This window comes from Alternaria rosae (assembly GCF_020736505.1).
Source record: "Alternaria rosae strain MPI-PUGE-AT-0040 chromosome Unknown BKA58scaffold_1, whole genome shotgun sequence".
Taxonomy (NCBI): Eukaryota; Fungi; Ascomycota; class Dothideomycetes; order Pleosporales; family Pleosporaceae; genus Alternaria; species Alternaria rosae.
This window is the reverse complement of record NW_025763570.1, coordinates 2973337-2996948: the sequence shown is the minus strand read 5'-3', so window position 1 is coordinate 2996948 and position 23612 is coordinate 2973337. Positions and strand designations below refer to the sequence as shown.

General features: G+C 52.0%; 7 protein-coding genes across 7 annotated transcripts; 4 read left to right on the top strand and 3 right to left on the bottom strand.

Moving 5' to 3' along the window:
- Window positions 1-119: 119 nt before the first annotated feature.
- On the top strand, window positions 120-5058 carry BKA58DRAFT_19328 (ABC transporter CDR4). Its single transcript, XM_046165655.1, has 3 exons — window positions 120-900; window positions 954-4540; window positions 4591-5058. The coding sequence occupies exons 1-3, from the start codon at window positions 429-431 to the stop codon at window positions 5014-5016; spliced, it is 4485 nt and encodes a 1494-aa protein (XP_046031313.1). The 5' UTR covers window positions 120-428; the 3' UTR covers window positions 5017-5058.
- A 660-nt stretch (window positions 5059-5718) lies between these two features.
- BKA58DRAFT_373304 (uncharacterized protein) lies at window positions 5719-7416 on the top strand. The gene has a single exon (XM_046169208.1). The coding sequence runs from the start codon at window positions 5866-5868 to the stop codon at window positions 7168-7170; it is 1305 nt and encodes a 434-aa protein (XP_046031312.1). The 5' UTR covers window positions 5719-5865; the 3' UTR covers window positions 7171-7416.
- BKA58DRAFT_373303 (uncharacterized protein) lies at window positions 7350-9224 on the bottom strand. Its single transcript, XM_046169207.1, has one exon. The coding sequence runs from the start codon at window positions 8902-8904 to the stop codon at window positions 7477-7479; it is 1428 nt and encodes a 475-aa protein (XP_046031311.1). The 5' UTR covers window positions 8905-9224; the 3' UTR covers window positions 7350-7476.
- A 2038-nt stretch (window positions 9225-11262) lies between these two features.
- On the top strand, window positions 11263-17322 carry BKA58DRAFT_425974 (uncharacterized protein). The gene is made up of 4 exons (XM_046172951.1): window positions 11263-12287; window positions 12394-13779; window positions 13829-15232; window positions 15287-17322. The coding sequence occupies exons 1-4, from the start codon at window positions 11565-11567 to the stop codon at window positions 17162-17164; spliced, it is 5391 nt and encodes a 1796-aa protein (XP_046031310.1). The 5' UTR covers window positions 11263-11564; the 3' UTR covers window positions 17165-17322.
- BKA58DRAFT_425973 (uncharacterized protein) lies at window positions 17311-19960 on the bottom strand (the record flags this gene model as incomplete). The annotated part of the gene is made up of 2 exons (XM_046172950.1): window positions 19667-19960; window positions 17311-19251 (listed from the first exon to the last, which is right to left on the bottom strand). Exons 1-2 carry the CDS (start codon window positions 19745-19747, stop codon window positions 17311-17313), a joined length of 2022 nt encoding a protein of 673 aa, XP_046031309.1. The 5' UTR covers window positions 19748-19960.
- Window positions 19961-20336: 376 nt separating this feature from the next.
- BKA58DRAFT_396715 (phosphatidylethanolamine-binding protein) lies at window positions 20337-21131 on the top strand (the record flags this gene model as incomplete). Its single annotated transcript, XM_046171376.1, has 2 exons — window positions 20337-20490; window positions 20539-21131. The coding sequence occupies 2 exons, from the start codon at window positions 20337-20339 to the stop codon at window positions 21129-21131; spliced, it is 747 nt and encodes a 248-aa protein (XP_046031308.1).
- BKA58DRAFT_373295 (major facilitator superfamily domain-containing protein) lies at window positions 21075-23597 on the bottom strand. The gene is made up of 4 exons (XM_046169206.1): window positions 22909-23597; window positions 22636-22860; window positions 21575-22585; window positions 21075-21527 (listed from the first exon to the last, which is right to left on the bottom strand). Exons 1-4 carry the CDS (start codon window positions 23103-23105, stop codon window positions 21353-21355), a joined length of 1608 nt encoding a protein of 535 aa, XP_046031307.1. The 5' UTR covers window positions 23106-23597; the 3' UTR covers window positions 21075-21352.
- Between the last annotated feature and the right edge of the window lie 15 nt (window positions 23598-23612).

The following is a 23612-nucleotide window of genomic DNA, read 5'->3' as shown; positions in this document are numbered from 1 at the left end:
CGACGGAGTGACTCGATTGCGCATTTGATACGCTGCCTCCGTGCGAAGCTGTCCGCTGAAGAATGCCCGCGCGTCAAACTCACTCACCGTCCTGCTCCCGCGGATTGATAGTTGCGACAATAAGAGATCTGCCTAGCCGCACGCGGTGCAGCACCTCAGGATTGCCCACCGTCTTTAACCCTTTTGGACCTCGAGACCCACTCGGTGCTCTTATCTCCGTCGTGTACTGCTTTCTTATTTTATTTAGCCGTTGCGACAGCCCTCGCGCCCTTTGCTGCTCTCCTGTTTTGTTTTTCGAGATATCCATACGTTCCTTATAATTCGCTTCTTTTCCGTGCCTGCAGTTGGGTGAGACATCGCCGCTGCCTGTACCGGCTCGCTACCGTTTAATTCGAACCCAGGGTGCGCCCTGTACCGCCGCCACAGCCATGGACAACGCCAGCGTACAGCATACGCAGATCCAAGAGCACACCGAGGGCACTACTTTTGAGGCTATTCATCCCAATCGCAACCACATAAACCGCGACGACGCCAGCATAAGGACTGCATCCGTCACCGACAGCACCGCGCGCAACTCGGCGCACAACGAAAAGGGTTTTAGCAATGTCACGGGTGGGGTCAACATCCAACGCGCCGAGGCCGACTTTGCGGAACTTTCAAAGGAACTCTCGCGTACCAGCAACATCTCGCGCCGATTGAGTCGCGTACAGAGCAAGCAGAGTCGCAAAGATCAGGCCACCACAGATGTAGAGAAGGCCACTGTCGAAGGTTCAGAATCGTCCGACGAGCCCTTCGATCTCGAGGCGACCCTCCGCGGTGGTAAAGATGAGGAAGAGGCAGCTGGCATCAAATCGAAGCGCATTGGCGTTGTGTGGGACGGTCTCACCGTCAGCGGAATTGGTACGACTACTTTGTGCATGCTACACGCAAAACACACGCTAACCCTCACACAGGTGGTGTGAAGAACTACGTCAAAACTTTCCCCGACGCTTTCGTGTCTTTTTTCAACGTCTTCGAAACCGCTGCCAGCATTCTCGGGCTTGGCAAGAAGGGCAAGGAGTTCGACATTCTGAAGGACTTCAAGGGCGTCGTCAAGCCTGGTGAGATGGTGCTCGTGCTAGGAAAGCCCGGCAGCGGTTGTACCACGTTCCTCAAGGTCATCAGCAACCAGCGATACGGGTACACCAAGGTGGACGGAAACGTTTTGTACGGCCCATTCGACGCCGACTTCTTCGAGAAGAGATACAGAGGAGAGGCAGTGTACTGTGAGGAGGATGAGAACCACCACCCCACGCTCACTGTCGGACAAACGCTGGATTTCGCACTCGAGACCAAGGTACCGGGAAAGCGCCCGGCCGGACTCTCAAGACAAGATTTCAAGGAGAAGGTCATCGACCTCATGCTCAAGATGTTCAATATTGAGCACACCCGCAACACCATCGTCGGTAACCCATTCGTCCGAGGTGTCAGCGGAGGAGAGAGGAAGCGAGTCTCCATCGCCGAAACCATGATCACTGGTGCTTCCCTGATGAGCTGGGACAACTCGACAAGAGGATTGGATGCTTCGACTGCTGTCGATTATGCGCGTTCGCTTAGGGTGCTGACAAACATCTACAAGACGACAACCTTTGTGTCTCTTTACCAGGCTTCCGAGAACATCTACAAGTGCTTCGACAAGGTCATGGTCATCGATAGCGGTCGACAAGTCTACTTCGGACCTGCTCAGGAAGCTCGCGCCTACTTCGAGGGTCTCGGGTTCAAGGAGAAGCCCCGCCAAACCACCCCCGACTATCTCACCGGATGCACCGATCCTTTCGAGCGCGAGTTCAAGCCCGGTATGAGCGAGAAGGACGTTCCCTCAACGCCCGAAGCGCTAGCTGAAGCCTTCAGTCGATCCGAATCTGCGGCTAGGCTCGATGCTGAGATGGTAGCATACAAAGCACAGATGGACCAGGAGAAGCACGTCTACGATGACTTCCAGTTGGCTGTCAAGGAGTCCAAACGCCACGCACCGCAGAAGTCTGTCTACTCCATTCCGTTTTACCTCCAGGTCTGGGCTCTGGCGAAGCGTCAGTTCTTGCTCAAATGGCAGGACAAGTTTGCCCTGGTTGTTTCTTGGATCACCTCTATTTCTATCGCTATCATTACTGGTACCGTCTGGCTCAATCTCCCTGATACCTCTGAAGGCGCCTTCACTCGTGGCGGTGTTCTCTTCATTGCTCTCCTCTTCAACGCTTTCCAGGCTTTCTCCGAATTGGCATCCACTATGTTAGGTAGACCGATCATCAACAAACATCGCGCCTTTACATTCCATCGACCGTCAGCTCTTTGGATAGCCCAGATAGGAGTCGATCTGTTGTTCGCATCTGTGCAGATTCTGGTCTTCTCCATCATCGTGTACTTCATGACGAACCTGGTGCGAGATGCCGGAGCCTTCTTTACATTCGCCTTGGTCATCATTACTGGATACCTTGCCATGACATTGTTCTTCCGAACAGTGGGATGTCTCTGCCCCGATTTCGACGTCGCGATTCGTCTGGCTGCTACAATCATAACATTGTTCGTACTCACCTCTGGTTATCTCATCCAGTGGCAGTCCGAACAAGTCTGGCTTCGATGGATTTTCTACATCAATGCTTTAGGACTGGGTTTCTCTGCACTGATGATGAACGAATTCAGTCGTCTGGATTTGACCTGTGCCGGCACCTCTTTGATCCCTGCTGGAGACGGATACAATGACCTTAACGCCCAGGTTTGTACTCTGCCTGGCAGTGAAGCTGGTAACCCCATCGTTTCTGGCACCAACTACATCAAGACCAGCTTCTCTTGGGATCCCTCAGACCTCTGGCTGCACTACGGTATCATGGTCGTCCTCATTGTCGGATTCCTTCTCGCGAACGCTTTCCTCGGAGAATTCGTCAAGTGGGGTGCTGGTGGCCGTACAGTCACCTTCTTTGTGAAAGAGAACAAAGAACTCAAGGAGCTGAACGCCAAGCTGCAAGAAAAGCGTGACAAACGTAACCGAAAAGAAGATAGTAGCGACCAGAACTCGGATCTCAACATTGCTTCTAAAGCTGTCCTCACATGGGAAGACCTTTGCTACGACGTACCAGTCCCTAGCGGAGAGCTCCGCCTGCTCAACAACATCTACGGATACGTCAAGCCTGGACAATTGACAGCGCTCATGGGCGCTTCGGGTGCTGGAAAAACCACACTCCTCGATGTGCTAGCCAACCGCAAGAACATCGGTGTTATCACTGGTGACAAGCTCGTCGATGGCAAGGTCCCTGGCGTTGCTTTCCAGCGTGGAACTGCCTACGCCGAACAACTCGACGTACACGAGCCTGCTACAACCGTCCGCGAGGCACTCCGCTTCTCCGCCGACCTGAGACAACCGTTTGAGACGCCCCAGGCTGAGAAGTATGCCTATGTTGAGGAGGTCATTGCCTTGTTGGAAATGGAGGACATCGCAGACGCCATCATTGGAGACCCTGAGAGTGGTCTAGCCGTCGAACAACGCAAGCGTGTGACCATTGGTGTCGAGCTCGCCGCCAAGCCTGAGCTCCTCCTTTTCCTGGACGAGCCTACCTCTGGTCTCGACTCTCAGAGTGCGTTCAACATCGTCCGTTTCCTTCGCAAGCTCGCTGCCGCTGGCCAAGCCATTCTGTGCACCATTCATCAGCCCAACTCCGCTCTTTTCGAAAACTTTGACCGATTGCTCCTCCTCCAGAGGGGTGGCCAATGTGTTTACTTCGGTGACATTGGCAAGGACGCACATGTTCTGCTTGACTACTTCCATCGCCACGGTGCTGACTGCCCTTCTGATGCCAACCCTGCCGAGTGGATGCTAGATGCCGTCGGTGCTGGTTCCGCTCCTCGCATTGGTGACCGCGATTGGGCTGATGTATGGAAGGACTCAGAGGAATTCGCGGAAGTCAAGCGCCACATTAGTCAGGTCAAGGAGGAGCGCATGGCTGCTGTTGGTTCTGCCGAGCCAGTCGAGCAAAAAGAGTTCGCTACACCAATGTCTTACCAGATCAAGCAAGTTGTTAGGCGCCAAAACTTGTCTTTCTGGCGCACTCCCAATTACGGCTTCACTCGCCTCTTCAACCACGTCATCATCGCTTTACTCACAGGTCTTATGTACCTCCAGCTGGACGACTCCCGAGCATCTCTGCAATACCGCGTGTTCATTATTTTCCAGGTTACGGTTCTGCCAGCCCTCATTCTCGCTCAAGTTGAACCCAAATACGCTGTCCAGCGTATGATCTCTTTCCGTGAGCAGATGTCCAAAGCATACAAAACATTCCCATTCGCCTTGTCTATGGTCCTTGCGGAGATGCCATACAGTGTGCTTTGCGCCGTTTTCTTCTTCCTTCCTCTTTACTATATCCCGGGCTTGAACTCTGATAGCTCGCGCGCCGGATATCAGTTCCTGATTGTACTCATCACTGAGGTTTTCTCCGTCACCTTGGGTCAGGCGATTGCTGCCTTGACACCAACTCCCTTCATTGCTTCCTACGTCAACCCTTTCATCATCGTAAGTCAACATCAATACCCTCTTGAAGTATGAGCTAATTTTACTTTCAGATCATCTTCGCTCTCTTCTGCGGTGTCACCATCCCCAAGCCCTCAATTCCCAAGTTCTGGCGTGTATGGCTCTATGAGCTTAACCCTTTCACGCGCCTCATCGGCGGCATGATTGTCACCGAACTCCATGACCTCAAAGTCGAATGTACGTCTGGCGAGTACAACCAGTTCAGCCCCCCACAAGGTCAGGACTGTGGGACGTACATGAGCGACTTCTTCTCCAGTGGTGCGCCCGGATACCTCCTCGATAACGCCACCGACGTCTGCAATTACTGCGCCTACAAGGTCGGCGATGAGTTCTATCGACCTCTTGGATACGAGTTCAGCAATAGATGGAGAGACTTGGGTATTTTTGCTGCTTTCATTGCCAGCAACTTGATTATTCTTTTCGTTGCGGCGAAGTACCTCAACTTCAACCGCAGATAAGCGGCCAGCTAGTGGGTCGACATATGTCACTACTCAGTGAGTACCACACCACGGGTACACGACGTCCCATATTGCATTCGGTGCTATACGATCCGCACCTCTGTGTGGAAGCGAGCGCCCATTCTGTTTGGGAACTGCCGTACATAATCCCGCCGCAGCTGCGGCTGCATAGACGTCACTCCGCACTTCAAAGTACTGTACGTTTCTTGCGACATCGCATTGTCTCGTTTAAAAGTACTCTCTAGACTTGCAGTTTGGATATCCCATTGGGCGGCGTTTGTTTCACCAACAGCACTGAGCTCGCATGGCATCTTCACATATACATAATCCTAGTCTCATCAAATCATCACTGTACAATTATCGTTCAAAACATCTATGCTGCGTGAACTCATGGAGCTTTGGTGCCACATCATGAATCAATCGTCTTTGTTGAATTGTTGGCGCGCGCCTGTCTCATATTATTGCTTCACGACTGCTCCTTCCAGTACCCTCTTTGACACATTGTCTCGCATTGTTCCGTGATTGCCGCTTCTCTTCTAAACTCTTTCATGCTCTTAGCTAATTACTTTGTCTTTTTTACACTCTTGCAGCTTGCCGTGTAACTATATCGACATTCATTTTGCTGGTGCATCATCGCACTATCTTGTTATGGCACCAGCGGCGCGATACCGCGAGACATCGCGGACAATCACTACCACTGCGAAAGATACTATACAGCCCACCACTAATCCGAAAGACACGCAGGACGACTACTATAGTGCCTCAATATTCAACTGGCCGTCTACAACACCTAGTTTAAAGGCCGGGCTTCGCTTCCCGATCCCGCAGATTCAGGGAATCATACCTGGCATGCGTCGCACGCTGCAGGCCGATTCCGCTCCACGATCACTCCCACATTCACCCAGATCTTCATATGACGTAGCGGGACTGAAATTGTCGAAGAGCGCAACAACAATACCGACAACGCCGATCGCAGATAAACAGCCATCACCGCACCGCTCATCATACCCCCGCGTCTCCCCTCCTGGTATCCTCTATCCAGACGCTATTGTGCCACATGGCGCGACACAGTACTCGAACCCGCTACAAGATCCAAACGCTATCACACACAACGAACTTCCCTATCATCCGAGCATCATGGGCCGCGTAGACTATGAACTAGCGTATTTACCTCCGGGTTACAAAATACTCTTTGTCGGTACAGTAGCCATACTCGCACTGGGTGTTATGTGGACGGTGATGACTTGCGCCATCAGTATGAGAAGGGGTTCGAAAGCAGGGAGTGCAGAAAGGAAGGGAAAGAAGGATGTCGGAAACAATGGAGAGGAGAGGAGGCCGATTGACAAGGTGAGCAAGTACGCATATCGGCATGGAAGTCAAAGCGGAATACCTCTGGATGAGGGTCTGGATTCAGCGATGAACAGTGACAGCGCTGTCACATCAGCGGCCCAGATTCCGTTTTCATACATCGGCGACAACGGGAATGTGGTTGAGAGTATCGAGATGAAGTATAGACCGCAACACACCACCAGTCACAACCGCCCAAGGAGTCGACCAATACGGTCAGAAGGCCACGATCGCACGTACACAACACACCGCCGTTTCTCGTCTTCACCTTCAGCGGGCCCACGGTTCGGCCTTACACTAGCACCGACACTCTCGGTTCCTCCTTCACCAACGCCATCTACACCCAGCAACAAATCGCCGATAAACTTCTTCCTTGACCTTCATCCCAAGGGCCTTCTCAGCCCTGACGCGAGCGCAACACTAGTAAAGCGAAGTTCCCTAGAATGGCAAGCCGGACGAGCCGCCTTCTTCGCTCCTACCACCACGACTTCGAATCCAGCGTCTGGCTCGGCATCCCCTACGTTGAGTTATACCGCGGGCAACAGCAATGAGACGTTTGAACTTGATCTCTCCGATATGGAGGCTTTGGAAGCTGGTACAGCACCTCTCACAGGACGACTTCACTCTGGTTCTTCGTCTCCTAGCAACAGAGGCAGCAGGTTGATCCGGAAGAGCAAGAGTTTTGTTGACGAAGGTGTCGGGATGATGGAAGGTGTTGTTGATCGTGTTGCTGCCAAAATAGCGAGGTGGACGGATGATGATGGTGGAGATGAGGCCTTGTTGTTGCCTGTTGCGCAAAGACATTGAATGGGTGCGCTGCAGTCTGATTGTTACGAAAACGAAAGATGACAAAACCCGAAGGCGATGTAGACTTCTAGCTTCTTCTTGACTGTGCAGCTTGTAGTTATTTGGTTAGTAGATTAGTGTGAGCGTGCAGTGGTAAATTAAAATGCACCATATCGGTACTTGAGCAGCTGAACGGTGGGTCATGTAAAGGACGGATTTGAATTATAGCCGTGCGAGCGCTGTGCTTCGGAGCAAATGGTATCATCCAAGCAAGCCCTTATCCTGAAACGCCAATAGTAATGCCTCGTATGCTCTCTCATAAATAGCTCAAACATCAAAGTCCTTTCTGAGAATCTCTTGAATTTCCAAATCCATCTTCTTCTCAATCATGTGCGCGGCTACGAGATTGCCGACCTTGTTGACGAGCTGTTCCCGGACGTCGTCAAGGTCTGGTGCTGTGTATGTTCCCTCTTGTTGCTCCCTCTGTTTCCGCTCTCTCATGCTTTTCGGTACCAGGGCTGGGAAGGAACCTACGAGTACTGCAAGTAGTATCTCGGTGTCGTGCCTCGTGCTCTCGTCGGCGAGCTTTTTAGAGAGGAAGTCATCGTTGTACATCTTAATGTTCGGTAAGATGAGTCCTCTCAGTGCGTCACCGGCGCCTAGGACGAGGAGCAAAGCTTGTAGAGCGCCAAAGTGTGTTCCAACTGATTTGTCGGGATCCATAAACTGCTTCAAGCAAGTGCGTGCAATCCGTGCCTTGAGGCCTTGATTCGACGACGCGTGCTTCCGGCAAATATCTTTGAGGAGATGGGCGGCAAGCGTTCGCAGGTAGAATGCGTCTTGGGTAGCGCGGTTGTGGTCGGGCATGGTTCCGTTCAGCGTTTCTGAAGAGGCGTTAGATGGCGCAGGGTTTGCTGGTCCTACTTTGCCGCCTGTGCAGCACGTAAGGATGGGCGGTACCATGTATGCCACGTAGGGATCGAGGTAGATGGCCTGATTCTTCAGCAACGCCTCTGCGGCACGCATCATCTGTGTCAAGATGAACAGGTTCTTCATGTTGTGTGTGACCTTTTCAGCTATGAAGCTGAGAAGGTAGGTCGTCAGCTGATGAATGCCCGGCTCTGTCGAGATGGCAGCAAGTGCCGCGTTCTGCCATTCGATGTTCGTTTCGTCGATGAGGGCGCCCGACAGCTTGTTGAAAAGCTCTTGCGATTCTTTGGATAGCACGTGTTTGACGAGCGGCTTGACGTTCACGTTGTCCAAGCCATTAGCCGCGGCCAAGTGAGGATTCGCGTTGGGTCCCTTGGGCAAGAGATCGCCGGTATTCGTGTTGGGGTTCTGAGGTATCGAAGGCTGGACTCCCTCGACAGCGAGCCAGTGCGCTGTGAAGGTGATTTCCCGTGGCACCTTGGGCAGCGGGGCGTTGATGAGCTTCTCGAAATCGACCTCCTCATCTTCGACATAGTACAAGGGCTGACCGGGCCCCAGCGAAGCCTCGCCGAAGCGCAGCGGTCGGGTAGATTCGTAACCGTAGAGGGGCTCCACATTCAACACCTTCAGGGCATTGGATATGTCCTGTGTGCTCAGTGTGGTCCGCTTCCCGTGTCGCATGAACTTGAGGGCCTCCTCTAGCACTTGTGCCAAGCGGAAGTCGACATCGCGTGCCAGCTCTTCGACGACATTATCGGCAAGTGAGGCGATGCCCACCGATTCGGCCACGTCTCGTACATTGTCGGGGTTCCAGACCGAAGACATGTTGGCGGGGCTGAGTGCGATGTGTGAGGGATGGGGTGGAACTGGTGGGGCTGTCGGGTGCGGGCGGGCTTAATCTAATGAAGCGCAATGGGTGAAGAGAGCCGATGGGCGGGCGGAGAGGGTATCACCAGCCGGGTGACGCAGAGACGGACAATGTGATTGCTAGCCCTACGACCCAGTGAAGCACATTTCGGACGCGCGCATGCGACGGTAGTGAACAGCGCCGTGGAGTAACCGAGATGGTCGCTTCTGAATTTGGAATGCGTCTTGAAGCGGCTGACGTAGGCGACTGGCGAGAGTGCGAGACTGAGGGGGATTGGCGTAGAGTGAGTGTGCCAGAAAGGAAGTCGCGATGCTCCAGGGCTCGCGTTGGGCTTGGCGCGCCGTTACGTCCGAGCGCGCCGGACTTGTTGTCTGTGACTCGTCTCACCCTCACCACTTCACGCGTCCGAACCTCGCAGGCTTTCACACCGATTGACAACCTCGCCAAAGCTGCATCTATCCATTTCGACAACTCTATATCAAGACTGAAAAGTGAGGCTATGTCGACTGGTCAGCCGTTTGCTTCACTTGAGCAGAGACAAACATCGTCTCCTCATCACCTACTGATCGTCTCAAGTCCTAGCACGGGAATGCGTGCAGCTCGACGAGCCAATTAAAGACTGTAGCAGCTGAGTGCGAGGCGTCTAGTCGTGCCTACGAGCAAATAGAAGTAGTCGTGTATCCATCTTGACATCATGGCTTCGTAGACCGCCATTTCAAAACTCCTACATTTGGAGGGAAAGCAATCTTCCCAGGCACCTTGCACAGGGGGATGTACGGCTGCGGAGCATCTTCCCCGCCGCCTGCTTAGTTGCAAGCAGTACTCAAGCCTGGAAGTTGCACAATCAGTCGACTGTCGCTCGCCTTGCTCTCACCCGTCGACACGTTGTTTACCGCCGTTGAAAATGGCATCTTCTACACCCCAGATCCAGCTTTCCTCCGCCCGGGGAAGACTCTTGTTCGCCGCTTGTGCACTCTGTCTGCCAATCCAGCATTCCATTCCAGCATAACACTTTAAAATTAGTCCTTCCTGACGCCACCCGTCTATCCGCGCGGACGGGCCGCTACGATTCTGATTGTCTTTGCCTGGCTTTTTGGGTCTGCCAACTAGACATACGCCCCTGTACGCCACTAAATGGTCTCTTGTGGTATTTATTGGGAGTGTAGGAAAACCTTGCCTCGGACTATTTAATATCGAGACTACGTTAGTGATTTGTCCTCCAGGACAGTCTTCCACTCTTTCCCACATACAGCTCTTTGACTACCAATTTCCAATCCCCTGTCTGAAACCATCAATACTATTGCTCTCCAATCGTTCCTTAACTACCCCACGGACACAATGGGCATCACTACGAGATCTTCAGTGGACGACGCCTTTGATCTGGTTAACGCACGCTCGGTTCATGTCCCATTGGGCTTATCAATGTCTACGCCGCCGCAGGACCGCTCAAGAGATGACCCACCATCACCTCCACCCCAGCCCCCGCCCAGCCCAGCACACTGGAACCGTATTGTCCCGGTAAGTCCTAGTATAAACCGCATCGTATGATCTAGCTAACCCCACACCAAGCTTGACCTTCTTGCACCACTGGAGATCTGAAATGTGAGGCAACGTGTAGTCTCGGTGAGTGCGAAACGCTCCCACAGACTTCTACCGAATCTGACTCTGCTGAGTAGAAGTAAAATTGCTTTTCTTCGTAAAGCAGCCACCAGGTTACATTCGACCGCGGCATCGGCATTTCCTCGTTTGATCCTCTCTTAGTGGTCTGACCTTGCATGCTCATGTATCTTGCCAAGTATCGCTCTTCTCATGCGACAAGCGCTGGAGCGAACAGAGCGCTGGAGTTTTTTTCTCGAATGTATGTTAATAGGTCAAACAAGGGTCTTGGTGGTGTTTGGATGTTCTTGCCGGTCGCTAGGCGCGAAGCTCTCGGAGCTGAGCTGCTGTCGTTACACTCCGTGTGAGACGTTTCCTGTCTAATTGAAAAGCCTCACACTTTCGATGCTATCGTTGTTCTTCGATCGACTATGTTGTACAACTTGCCAGGATGTCAAAAGAACCTTCAACTCCGCCTAACGACCCATGAGTATTGCCAGCATTTACCATAAGCACCGAGAACTTATTCTAGTTATACCGAATCTAGACCTGTACAGTCTCAGGTCCCGATAGCGATGCCCCATAATTGCTGCTGGTGCCCAGGTGGTACCTTCCAGCTCGCTTGACCCACTAGCGCGCACTAGTCGCGTCAGGGTTTTCGGCTTTTCCAGATTCGCAGAATCCAGGCCTGCGGCTCCACTCGACTTCAGCTGACAGTACGTATACGTACATCACACCCACGTACGTCAACATTCAAAAATTAACTCAAAATACGGTTCCCTTCACCTGGCTGGGCAAGACTTCAGCCGAGGCACAAGAGAAACTGGACACTGAGCTTGACCGCAAAGCTCCTGTAAGACTTGGCACGGGATCGACAGTCCCACTATCCGCCACCAGCGGCTACCCACCTAACAGCACCTGCCACTAAACGGCTGAGGGGACAAACACTCTCTCACCACCCTGCTGCTGACCACAGCTTCTGACCGCCGCCCCTCCTTCCTTCTCGTGCAGACCACCCAGCATGGCTGCCGACAAGCAAGGTACAGAGGAACAGATCCTCCAATGGTACTCGAACCTCTACAGCCGCCGGGTTGACCTGGTAGGCGACTTCGCAGGCAGTGAGCGCTTTCTCGTACACGGCGAATCACTCTTGCTTCAGTGCTTTAGCGACCCACACATCGATTTCGATCCTGGATACCAATTGCTGCACGCATCGTACGCCGTTGAGAAATTTCTACAGGGTCTTGTCTCTCGAAGCTGCAACTTCCACATTGCTTTCTTCGACGAACATCAAGATCTTTGCGTACCCCAGGATACGTCTCCAGCCATAAGCGAGAAGTACCTGCTTGCACGAGCAGCTATCATCCGTCATCTTAAGGTCAACCTACCAGATGCTGTCCCGGATATCGAGATCAATACCTTCTCGTCAGTATCATCCAATGGCTTCGCGGAATATCTGCGTGCTACAGACATTTACTTCGTCTTGTGTCACGACGGAGCTTCCTTCACTGATATCCGCAAGAGGTTGATCCTACAGAAGGACCTTGATACCCCACAGGGCGAAAACAAGGATGTACAGGAGCGCCAACAAGAGTACAAGACTTCTTTCCGCACATTCATATACAGTATGATGCAGCGGGGCTATAGTGCGGCGCTTGTGAATGGACTGGAATGGGCCGATACCAAAGTCGTCACAACTGTTCTGGAGCATGCACGCTCTATGACGCTTGATGTCTCATCAGCAGTACGTAACTACCACAGTCCACATCCCTGCAAACTTTGCACTTCCTAGCTTTTTGTCCTGGAAAGTTCCCTCTTTGATAGCTTCGTCTGCTAATAACTTTGATCAGGAGCCCCATACAAACAAGAGATTGACCGATGTCGTTGATCTGTCGCACATGCGCGGCTTTCTGCAGACGATCAGGACTTCTTGCGATCAACTCCTAACTGAGCGCGAATACCTGACAGTACTGGTAGCTTCAAAGCTCGCAGCTTCGCATGCCGATCTGTCGGCTGTGTTATTGCAACATGCAGCATTGCTCTCGGAGCTTCCACTATCTGATCGTATCATCAAGCAGCGCGATATTCCGGATGACGTCAAATCTTTCATTTTGGACTTCTGCCACGAGGCGCGCAAGTTTATTGGTAGTCCTGCATGGGCTGAGGCCTTCAAAGGCCATCCGGACTGCGATTTGGCGGATCTCATCGACGGACGACTTCTTGCACAGTGCGCGCGTAATCCTGCCACAGAGCCCAGCGAGCATCTCCAAACCCTGCTCAAGGCCACAGCAGCTTTGGACGTCCACGGTCTGCCATCTCAGCCAAAGTCTATTTCCACAACAAGCACGGACACTGCTACGACCAAAAACAGCGATGAAGAGACAACGACGTACAAAGTTTTGCCCTTCTCGAACGACATTTTCGACCCTCATCTGGCGCCTATCAAACTAGATGTGTCAAAGTCAGGCGGCAAGGCAGACCCGACTACTGCTAACATCTTCCGCGAAGTTACGCATTGGCATAACCAGAGATCATTGAACCAGAAAACAAAGGTCGTTGTCGAGAAAGACCCGAAGATAGCGAAGAAGGCTCTCCGCCGAAACCAGTTCTTCATGGCCGAGATGACTTCATACGCAGCCAGTCTAACAAATGCCGTTGGCAAGGTACTAGATCCAGAAACCATCACTCTCGGCGACAAGTCGAAAGCAGGCCAAGCGAAATCTATGACACCGACTCAGACGATCGAGAATAAGCGACCGAAGCAAGTGTCTAGACAGAGCACTAAAAACATTAACGCATCAAAGGAGGCCATGCTTGCCAACATTGCCGCAAGCTCGAAACGTAAAGATGAGGAGAACGCGAAACAATGGTACCAAGCCTGGACCGTCTCATGTGCGGGCCTTGAGAAGCAGGTCGACTTGGCTTCCAGATATAACAAAGCCAGGCAATACCTAGCCGACCGCAATGAGGCTCAGCGCCAGGTCATTGGTCCCGATGTGCGGATGTACATGCTGAACGTTCTCCTGGAGATGTGGGTGCGGTTCTGCCGCGATGGCGCCAAAGAGAAGGGTCTTTATGTCGCTGCGCTTCTTTTCGATACTGCTCGGACTATTTGCAACTACGAGACTGTCACCAAGACGATTGCAAAGTGTCTGGCTCTAACGATTGAGCGCTTGAAGCTACCCACGCTGCAAGTGCCGACAGAACAAGGCGATCGGAAGCTGCCCTTCAAGTTTGTAAGTTGACTAATAGCTTCATACCCCGCAATAGCTAACAGCATCATAGGTTCTGGAAGAGACCGTTGTATCGGATCTAGCCTTGACCCTCTCTCCAGAGGAGTTTCAACTTCTCCATTGCGGACCGTACTTCGACCGTACGATCGATTCGGCGCCAGATTCCCGTGTACCGTTCGAACCAGATGCGTGGCAGCGACGCGTGCTGGACGAAATTGATGCTCGCCGTAGTCTGCTCGTCATTGCCCCAACTTCAGCGGGTAAGACATTCATCTCGTTCTACGCCATGAAGCAGGTTCTCGAGGCGAACAACGATGATGTTCTTGTATATGTTGCTCCTACCAAAGCTTTGGTCAACCAAATCGCCGCTGAGATCCAAGCACGATTCTCGAAGAACTACAAGTACAGCCAGTCTGTTTGGGGTATTCACACACGAGACTACCGGATCAACAACCCCACAGGATGTCAGATTCTTGTAACAGTTCCCCACATCCTCCAGATAATGCTGTTGGCCCCTAGCAACGCGAAGAGCTGGTCCGAACGAGTGAAGTGGATTATCTTCGATGAAGTCCACTGTATCGGCCAAGCTGAAGACGGTCTCGTCTGGGAACAGCTGCTACTCATGGCTCCCTGCCCCATCATCGCGCTCTCGGCAACCATCGGCAACGCAGAATCTTTCAATGACTGGCTATCCGCTAGTCAAAAAGCCGCTGGCAACGAATTGGTCATGGTACAACACCCACACAGATATTCTGACCTCCGAAAGTTTGTATACACGCCGCCCACCGAACGCAACGCAGCTAGCTATTTGCCGCTTCCGAGCAACCGCTCATTTGCCCAGCTTGGATTGGACGAGCATACAGACTTCGCTTTCCTGCATCCTGTAGCCAGCTTGATCAATCGCACACGCGGATTGCCCAGCGACTTGTCCCTTGAAGCCCGAGACTGCCTTACCCTATGGCAGAGCATGACCAAGTACCAGACGGCCGAGTACCCGGTAGACAAGTCTCTGGATCCCTCTTCAATACTCCCAACAGTTATTAAGAAGGCAGACATAATCAACTGGCAGGCTGGCCTCAAGAAGCTTCTGACTGCATGGATGGCCGATGACAAGTCGCCTTTTGCTGAAGTTCGGAAGGATCTCAGCAGCTCCATATCTGGTTTACAAGAGCATCAAGTCAGTGAGGACGCTGGAAACGACGCTGTAGACAACGAGGGACAACTCGATGAGTTGGGCATGGAGATCAGCCACGACATCTCAAGCATACTACCTTTGCTCGCTGATCTGCAGCAACAAGACGCACTTCCGGGTATCATATTCAACTACGATCGTGCGATTTGCGAGAAGATGTGCCAAACGCTCATGAAGCAACTTGTCGATGCCGAAGTCGCCTGGAAGGAGACTAGCCCGAAATGGAAGATCAAGCTGCAGCAGTGGGAGGACTGGAAGAAGGAGGTATGTTTATCTCCTTAACCAATAATTACACGTGTAAAACTAACTCTCTTCTAGGTTGCGAGACGAGAAAAGCAAGGCCTTCGCGGAGATGCCTCGAAGGGCATGACCAAACAGGACCAGATGAAAGAAGCCGCCAACGTGGAAGTCAGCGCCTTCGCTTCGTTTGATCCAAACAAGCCTCTCGATGGATTCCACTTTGCGGATCACAAGAAGTTGTCACAAGAGGAATTCGCTGTACACGCGAAGGAGCTACGTTATCGTGGGGTCGATGAATGGCTTATTGACGGCCTAATGCGCGGTATCGGTGTCCATCACGCTGGTATGAACCGAAAGTACAGGTACTGCGTCGAGATGTTATTCCGAAAGGGTTACCTTCGCGTTGTAATCGCAACAGGTACACTTGCTCTTGGTATCAACATGCCCTGTAAGACTGTCGTCTTCTCAGGCGACTCTGTCTTTTTGACGGCGCTCAACTTCCGTCAAGCCGCTGGTCGCGCAGGTCGTCGAGGTTTCGATATGCTTGGAAATGTCGTTTTCCACGGAGTGTCTCTCAGCAAGATCCACAAACTCATCAGCTCCCGGTTGCCTGATCTCAACGGACATTTCCCCATCACGACAACACTGGTACTTCGTTTGTTCACGTTGTTGAACTCATCCGAGAATGCGCCGTTCGCTGTCCGATGCGTCAACTCCCTGCTCTCACAGCCACGACTCTACCTCGGCGGCGAGGATGCGAAGATGACAGTCCTCCATCATCTGCGTTTTTCAATTGAGTACCTGCGGAGACAGCATCTTCTGGATGCGCAAGGTGTACCTTTGAACTTTGCAGGTGCTGTATCGCATCTGTACTTTACCGAGAACTCATCCTTTGCCTTCCACGCTTTGCTGAAGGATGGATACTTCCACGAGCTTTGCGCCAAGATCGACACGAACAAAGAAGTGGTATTACGCGAACTCATGCTCACTATGTCGCATTTGTTTGGCCGACGTCACTGTCGACAGGCGGACGAAGAATACGTACGAGAGATCGTGAAGAAGAGCCCATCGCTTGTGTTCCTGCCTTCAATGCCAGAGCACGCTGCGAATGTGTTGCGTCGCCACAACAAGACTACGCTCGACATCTTCACAGCCTATGTGCGCAGCTTCGTCGACCAACATGTTCAGGAGCCGGACAACACGCTCCCATTGACAGATGTCACCGTCGGTGCTGAAGCCTCTCCGAAGTCAGAGAGCCATAACGTGAAGGCTCGTTCCACTTTTGTTGCTCTTTCGGGATACGATGACAAGTTCGAGTCCATCCACGATCTGTGCAGCACTAGCCGTTCTGGCGTCTTCCTTGAAGAGGCTGTCGTACCTCACGTCGGTCTCTACCCTGAAGATTCCGATCTTCCGCTGAACGCTTACCTTTACGATTTCTTCATGCACGGTGACGTCAACGCTCTTATCACGGCCAATAAGATTCGTCGTGGAGATGTATGGTTCGTACTGAACGACCTCAGTATGACGCTCGCCACGATTACTACAAGTTTGTCGAACTTCTTGGGTCTTGCAACAGAGTCCGATCTCGACTTCATCGACGTCCGAGGTGGTGGTGACGACGAGGAAGAGAACCGGGAAGACAAAATGCTACCGAGCGACACTGCGACAGAGGCCAGTTCAGCTACCACTGCTTCTACGAGTAAAGTCCCTCCCAAGCAGGAACTGGCGTTCCAACCCAAGAAGAAGGCCAAGAAGAAGGTTGAAGAATCGTGGGAGGATGAGATGGGTAGCTCTTCTAGCGAATCGGAAGTAGAGGAGAGCTGGGATGCGGAGGACGATGACGACAAGGAACCACCCGCTTGGGAGGAAGGCGAGGGCTTGTTGAATGTACTGAAGGCGTTCAAAGCTCTGAAAGAAGACTTTGACACAAAGTTCAAGGCTATGTGGGCTTAAATGCATCAGCGTATAGGCCTGTTTTACAGTGTCAATATCATAGACATTGGAGTCCATAACGAAGTAGATGTTGAATCAAAGAACTCCCATTATCGTATAGCTTCCTCAATTCATAAGTTCATGCCATAACTCTCAACCCACTTGAATCATGGCTGCGGTGGCGCAAACTTGACTACATTCTTCAGTAAATCTGTGCCTGTCTTCTCACAAGCTAGCAGCAAGCTGTCTATACCTGGAATGCGTTCCAATTCATCTTGCGTTTGTGGCCTTGCTCTAATGATCAGATCTAACGTGTGGTCTGTTACGATGGGTGGAGCCATTGCGGGTCGAGCGGGCAGTTTCCGCATGACCAATTTGCTCAAGGCCAAAAGCTTCGACCGAGTGATACGCGATCCGGGTGATAGTGGTGGGTTTTGTGTTGAAGTTGGCGCTGAGGCTGAAGCTGGGCTTTTGCTCGTGACGCCAAGGGCGTGGTTCAGGGATGGTTGCTGCGTGAACTTTGCTTTCGATTTGGAAGATGTCGTTGTATTCATTGAGCGTTCTTCCGATGTTTTGCTAGCTAGTGTGGTACGAGGTAAGATTGTACTGGGATTTTGTAACAGTTCTCCCCCAAGCTGAGTAGCCTTTTCCACGTCGCTCTTCACCGGGCTCTCCGCGCGTTTGCGCTTGGTGCCGGCAGTTGTTCGCCGACGGCTAGGGCTGCCAAAGTCCAGAGATGGGAGGGTATCGTCGGAGTCGTAAGAGGATGTACTTCCATCAGAATCCTTGCTGTGATCCACATCGAGTTTTGTCTCTGCCATGGTAAATGAAAGGCCAGTGCGTAGTTGAGGTGTCCGGGGAGGCGCAGTTTCAAAAGCGGGAGAGGAGTCTTCAGAGCTATCATTTGTAGCATTTCGTTGAACCTTTGTACGACGGGGTGTATGCGGCGGCTGGATTTCAAGCTTGGATGGCTCCACGGTCCCAGCCGGTTGCTCGATGCCGTTCGCGGCAAGGAAAAGCGAGATAACCTCGAGCCAGTCGTTGCCGTACTTTGATTGCTGGATCTTTCCGATACCCTTTACAGCAAGCAAGCCTTCAGTGTCGCAAGGCTGTGCGCGTGCAATGGCCTCTAGCAAGGTGTCGGTTATAATGCGAGAAGGCTGTACCTTTCCACCTTCTGCTAGTGATGCCCGCCGAACAGCTAATTCTTCAAACAATGCCTGTGAAACATGATCCAAACTTGACCCACAACTCTTTGCAGGTGCGGCTTTCTTCGGTGCTTTGGATTTTGTTGCCGTCGTGCCGCTCTTCGCAGGTTTGACACCAAAGAAGGCTTCGGTCGTGATGGTCGTGCCGTCTCCGACGTCCAACAGTATCGGATCGTCCCTAGATGCCTTGCCGCTCGGGTACTTCTCAGCATGGATAGGTAACGGTGGAGTGGGCCTCATGGCAAGTCTCTTCGCATTCATACATTTGTAAAGCATGAAGCCCGCGTACGCATCTCCAGCCGCGTAGTTGATTTGATCCTTCGACAGGGGCTTGCTCCAGTTGCTTGTCCTCACGTCGCCCTTGTACAGAGGCAGCCCAAGTTGCTCCTCTACTTGATGTGCCAAGCTCACCAGCTTGACTGACACCAACTCCGGCTTTGCAGGGCCGAACTTTACGAGGCGGTAGAGATGGCTGGATTCGACGGCACCTTTGGGCCTGAGCCCGAAGAAACGACTCAATCTCGAGAAATCTGCCTTTAGCACATTAACACCTACTTTGCCAATCTTGGGATCCTCGAGAATGCGTTTTAGTGTCGGCGCGATTATGTCTTCGCTCGTCTTCCCTGGGTGCAGTCCGATGTGAAACAACGCGATCTTATCTTCAGAAGCGAGTTGGATCAGTCCGATTTTGTTCTGCAAATCGTCTCTTTTCCAATCATTCCAAGGCCACTCCATGTCAAAACCAATGACAGGCTCCTCAAGGAACTGCTTTGCATATACCTCGGACTGCGCTTTGTTCTTGCTATACAGAACTTCAACTTCCTTGCCTTCAGGGCCTCGGTAGAGGCGATGACTCCACCATTGTTTTGGTGCCGCTTGGGTGGATGAAAAACCGTATGACTGAAGTGACGAGGCTTTAGATTTCTGTGGTTGTATGCAGTACGCGAGTGGCCAATGCGGTTTCGGTGTTTTGGCGGGGTGTTTTGGAGCCACGACGGCGTGGCTGGAACTTGCCATCGATGTTATGCAGTTCCAATGAATGTATCGTCCAGACCCAAGTCGCCGGCGAGCAATGATGTTAGGCATAGGAGATACCTAAGAGGTATCCTTGATCGCGCGACATCAACCTAACGTGGCGATCGGCGCTAAGAGAAGCACAGACTGTCTTGACTTCTACGCGCGTTCACGTGTGGCATCCCTAGCGTGTTTTGCCAGAGCCTTTCGCCCAGCTGTCCGAGGCCGCTCCATGTTGGTCCCATCAATGCTACGTCAGATCTTCGTCTGGAACAGTCGTCGGAATCTGAAAGATGCATACACTCGCCTCTTTGCTCCAGTTTCGGAGGTTGACACCTTGGCGAAACCCTGACAGGTCTGCAGACGTTCCCCACTGCGTCATTACGGCGGGGATGTAGCCTGTGAACCGTTGCGAAATCCGCTACTCCAAACGGATCTCACGACCTGCAGTCTCAATTTCGACTCCAGATATCTGTGGATCATCTTTGCAGGACTAAGCGCTCGGTTTGGGGGCGCATTGGAGACCCGGGCAGCGAAATATCGCCCGAACGCCGTCAAGTAGATGAGTGACGAAGGACTGGCCACACAGTAGACGTTTTTTCAGCATGATCAATGCCTCTTACAACCTCTTACGATGCCTCAGCGAATTGTCGAAAGGTACGATCCTGGGTTCGCTTTAGGCATTGTGGGCATGACGGTTGCCAAGATGTGACAGGTAAGTTTTCACGCAGTTGCCGTTTCACAGTCACATGGAACACTCTACGTAAGCACGATACCTACCATCGGCGCTAGATGCACTGCGACAGAATATGCCACGGCTTCAGCGACTATTCCTTGGGGCCGCGTACTTCGATAACGACTGTATATGTACGCTGGTAGCCTCATTTCGGGCCGCCTCCAAAAAAACCACTTTTATTCTATTCTGTATGCAAAGTTCTCCACGCACTTGTTTATAAACATATCTCCTCATGATGCATTTCATATCGTCAGTATTGGTCGCTGGATTAGTCGGTCTTGCGCAGGCGCAAGTACCGTCAGGTTTCACACCTCAGGCTACCACCAAACTTGAAGTTATCTTCAATTCGACCATGGTCAACACGGCCGGGCAGCAATTAGCAAAAGCCTGTAAGTTCCCGAATATATCGAATCAGGATAAAGTCCTGACTTGTCTAGCTGCCGCGACACAACCACAACTTGCACTATCCAGCGCTATGATAGATGCAAGCCAGACATATATGTTTGTGATGCTCGATCTCGATGTTCCACCAGCGGACGGCAGCACAGAACGCCGCACACTACTACACTGCATGAACACTGGATTCAAAGCAACGAAACAACAACTCATGGGCGCTGCCACTCTGCTCGCATCGTCGGAAAAGGGCCCCGCCCCATACATCCCTCCAGGCCCTCCAACGACCGACACAGTCGCGCATCGATACGTAGAACTGCTCTTTCCGCAACCTGCCAGTCTGAACATACAGGCATCGGCATTCGCTGGGGTACAAGATAGGATAGGTTTCGACATTGAATTGTTCATGTCGCAGAACGGTGTGAGTGCGCCGCTCGCGGCAAACTTCTTCCGTGTTGATGGGAGAATAAGTGCAACGGCTAGTGGAACTGGAGCAGCAACAGCAGCGTCGGGCGCTGGTGCTACGCCTACGGGAACACCTCAGCCCTTCACGGGTGCAGCTGGCGAGATCAGTGTACCGTATGGGACGGCTGGTTTACTCAGCGGTGTAGCTCTTTTCGCGGTGCTCGTATTATAGTTTACTATGTATCTTGAACGAATGTTACGACTTTATGAACTGGATCTCGAAGCTCAAAACCTGTCTGCATGACGTAACGAAATCGAGCAAGCCCGTGGCTCTATACAGCGTCTCGGATTTTGTCTTGGTGCATAACGTTCTAAAGTTCAACTGTACTATCGGTGATCAAAAGGCCTGATAGCCACGCATACAATCATGCATCGAGTTCTATATGCACTGCTCTAGTTCATCGCCTTATCAGCATCCACGATACTGTAGTACTTGCTACTGCTTCTAACGCGCATGCGCTTGCCGTACTTGATCATTACGAGAAATACTGCCGATGCAGCCATTCCAACGAAGGCTGCGGATATGAAACAGTTCTGGTAGCCCAAGTCTGTCAGCCATGGTGTAATGCTACGTTTTGTTAGCGCGTCAATCTGTAAGAGCTTTGAGAAACTCACCCGTAGCTGATTGCAAATGACATTGTGTTGCGAATCAAGATAACTGTGACGATCGCGTCGCCACTTATGTCGTGGTAGCTGTCGATCATATAGTTTACGCTGAGGGTGACGCCGACTGATGAAGTAAAAGCGACACAACCCATAGCAAAGACGAGTCCGAACCAGTGTACGCCATGGGCAGCACCAACACCCCAGAGTATCAAGAATGCCGGCACCATCACCAGACATACTGCAAATGGCCATAACCGATGTTCAGCCTCCATGACGCCGTTGTTTCGGCGCGCTAGTTTGATGGTCAGCCAGTCGCTGAACCGTCCTGAGAAGAGTGCTCCGACGATGACTCCAATGCAGCAAGATACGTAACTGAGACCGACCATGGAAGGCTTGAAGTTGTATCCGGGACCGCCGAGGATAATCGAGGCAGTGGCGTTCAAGACATTGAACCAAATGAGGTAAGAACCGTAGCTGAAACCTGCGTAAAAGATGACGGGCCAGCTCAGGTACATTAGACTACGTTTTGCGCGTTCAAAGACGTTTGATCCTGGAGACGGTTGCCAGATTGATAGCTTTTGCGTAAAAGTCTTTGTCGATACTCGCATATCATCGCTTGTGGTGGACTGCGAAGTCGTCGTGTCGGCCTTCTCTTGATCAACTACCTTCGATGGGTCTCTCTGCGGAGACTCAGCTGCGACAGCGACTCCTTCGATTTTGCGTGTATAGTTAGTCTCCTCCATAAAGAGAAACATGAAGAACAGTGAAACAGTTAAGAAAATGGCGGGCCAGTAAAATACCCACTGCCAACCTTGGCCTTCCGCGATGAAGCCAGAGATGATGGGAGCAAAGTAATTACTGCCGGCCAATGAGAACGCGTAGAACCCCATGTATTTCCCACGCTGATGGGTGAAGTATACATCGGTTACAGAGATCTCAGGTAAAGCTTCTACTGGGGCGACGAAGAAGCCCATGACGATACATCGAGCTATCCACTCGCCATTGCTCTTGACATACGCACTTCCAAGGTTAGTTTGAGAGTATGCCACTGTAGAAGCATCCGCACTCACCTCCAGATACTGCATCCAATGGCACCGACGACCGATATGAGGAATGTGAGACGTTTGCCGTATCGCAGTGCGAAAGGTTGCCAAAAGAGAAGACCCCAACCGAGGAACAGAAACATGTATCCAGTGCCCTCGTTCAGCGTCGACACAGATACGCCCGAGGCTTCCGATAGCGGCACTAAGACGGAGTATACTGTCGACACGGCGATACCAGTCATCCAGGTATAACTTCATGGCTCATTAGTCTCATATATAGTGCGTGATAGTTCCACGTACAGATTGGTACATATCGTTGATGTGAGCTTGCGGCGTGGAGACCAATTGAGCGGATCATCAGGATCACTAGATGGTGCTGGATTCAGGATAATGTCCCCGTTGCCTGCATGTCGAGCTTGAATGCTATGGTCCAAATCGACCAGATGCACAGTACCCGGCACGGGGGCTGTGTTGGCGGAGTCTGCGCCAACGGTCATCGTGATAGTCGACTGCTAAATAGGTAGACGTAGACTTCAGCTGCTGATGCGGGTATATTTTGAATACTGAGCTTCTGGAACTGGTTGTACCAAGAGTAGACAACAAGAGTGGGGTGGCATGCAGGTGAGACCCCAAAGAACATAGGTACCCTGCGTCATTCCAGTTTGGAGCTCGTCGTGGAGCCTACATGTTCGTTATCACCTTTCCTCGTCTCCAAATCCTTGCCCCCAGGGTATATGATAGCAAGCCATGGATATGGCCACCCGCATGTCTCTCCTGGGCTGCCCATCTCCGTGTGTATCTACCGGCTTCCGCAACTAAGCAGGTCCATGCGAAGGGATCAAGAGTCGAGATACCGGACCCAAAGCGGGGAAACGTTCGCCTGATAGGCAGTGGAGGCGCTGTGTTCATTGGAAGATAGCCGGGAAGTTGGAGTTGTTGGAGCTGTATGTGGAAAGGAGTTGCTCGCTAGCTGACGCGGGACAATGTGGGATGACGCGCTAAGG

Excerpts from the sequence above, each read along its gene's own strand:
- BKA58DRAFT_19328 (XM_046165655.1), top strand. The coding sequence starts at position 429 with ATGGACAACGCCAGCGTACAGCATACGCAGATCCAAGAGCACACCGAG. Across the intron at positions 901-953 it reads TCTCACCGTCAGCGGAATTG|GTGGTGTGAAGAACTACGTC; the intron begins GTACGACTACTT and ends ACCCTCACACAG. Across the intron at positions 4,541-4,590 it reads ACGTCAACCCTTTCATCATC|ATCATCTTCGCTCTCTTCTG; the intron begins GTAAGTCAACAT and ends TTTTACTTTCAG.
- BKA58DRAFT_373304 (XM_046169208.1), top strand. The coding sequence starts at position 5,866 with ATGCGTCGCACGCTGCAGGCCGATTCCGCTCCACGATCACTCCCACAT.
- BKA58DRAFT_373303 (XM_046169207.1), bottom strand. The coding sequence starts at position 8,904 with ATGTCTTCGGTCTGGAACCCCGACAATGTACGAGACGTGGCCGAATCG.
- BKA58DRAFT_425974 (XM_046172951.1), top strand. The coding sequence starts at position 11,565 with ATGGCTGCCGACAAGCAAGGTACAGAGGAACAGATCCTCCAATGGTAC. Across the intron at positions 12,288-12,393 it reads CGCTTGATGTCTCATCAGCA|GAGCCCCATACAAACAAGAG; the intron begins GTACGTAACTAC and ends AACTTTGATCAG. Across the intron at positions 13,780-13,828 it reads GGAAGCTGCCCTTCAAGTTT|GTTCTGGAAGAGACCGTTGT; the intron begins GTAAGTTGACTA and ends ACAGCATCATAG.
- BKA58DRAFT_373295 (XM_046169206.1), bottom strand. The coding sequence starts at position 23,105 with ATGACCGTTGGCGCAGACTCCGCCAACACAGCCCCCGTGCCGGGTACT. Across the intron at positions 22,861-22,908 it reads TCAACGATATGTACCAATCT|TTATACCTGGATGACTGGTA; the intron begins GTACGTGGAACT and ends TGAGCCATGAAG. Across the intron at positions 21,528-21,574 it reads TCATTTGCAATCAGCTACGG|CATTACACCATGGCTGACAG; the intron begins GTGAGTTTCTCA and ends AACAAAACGTAG.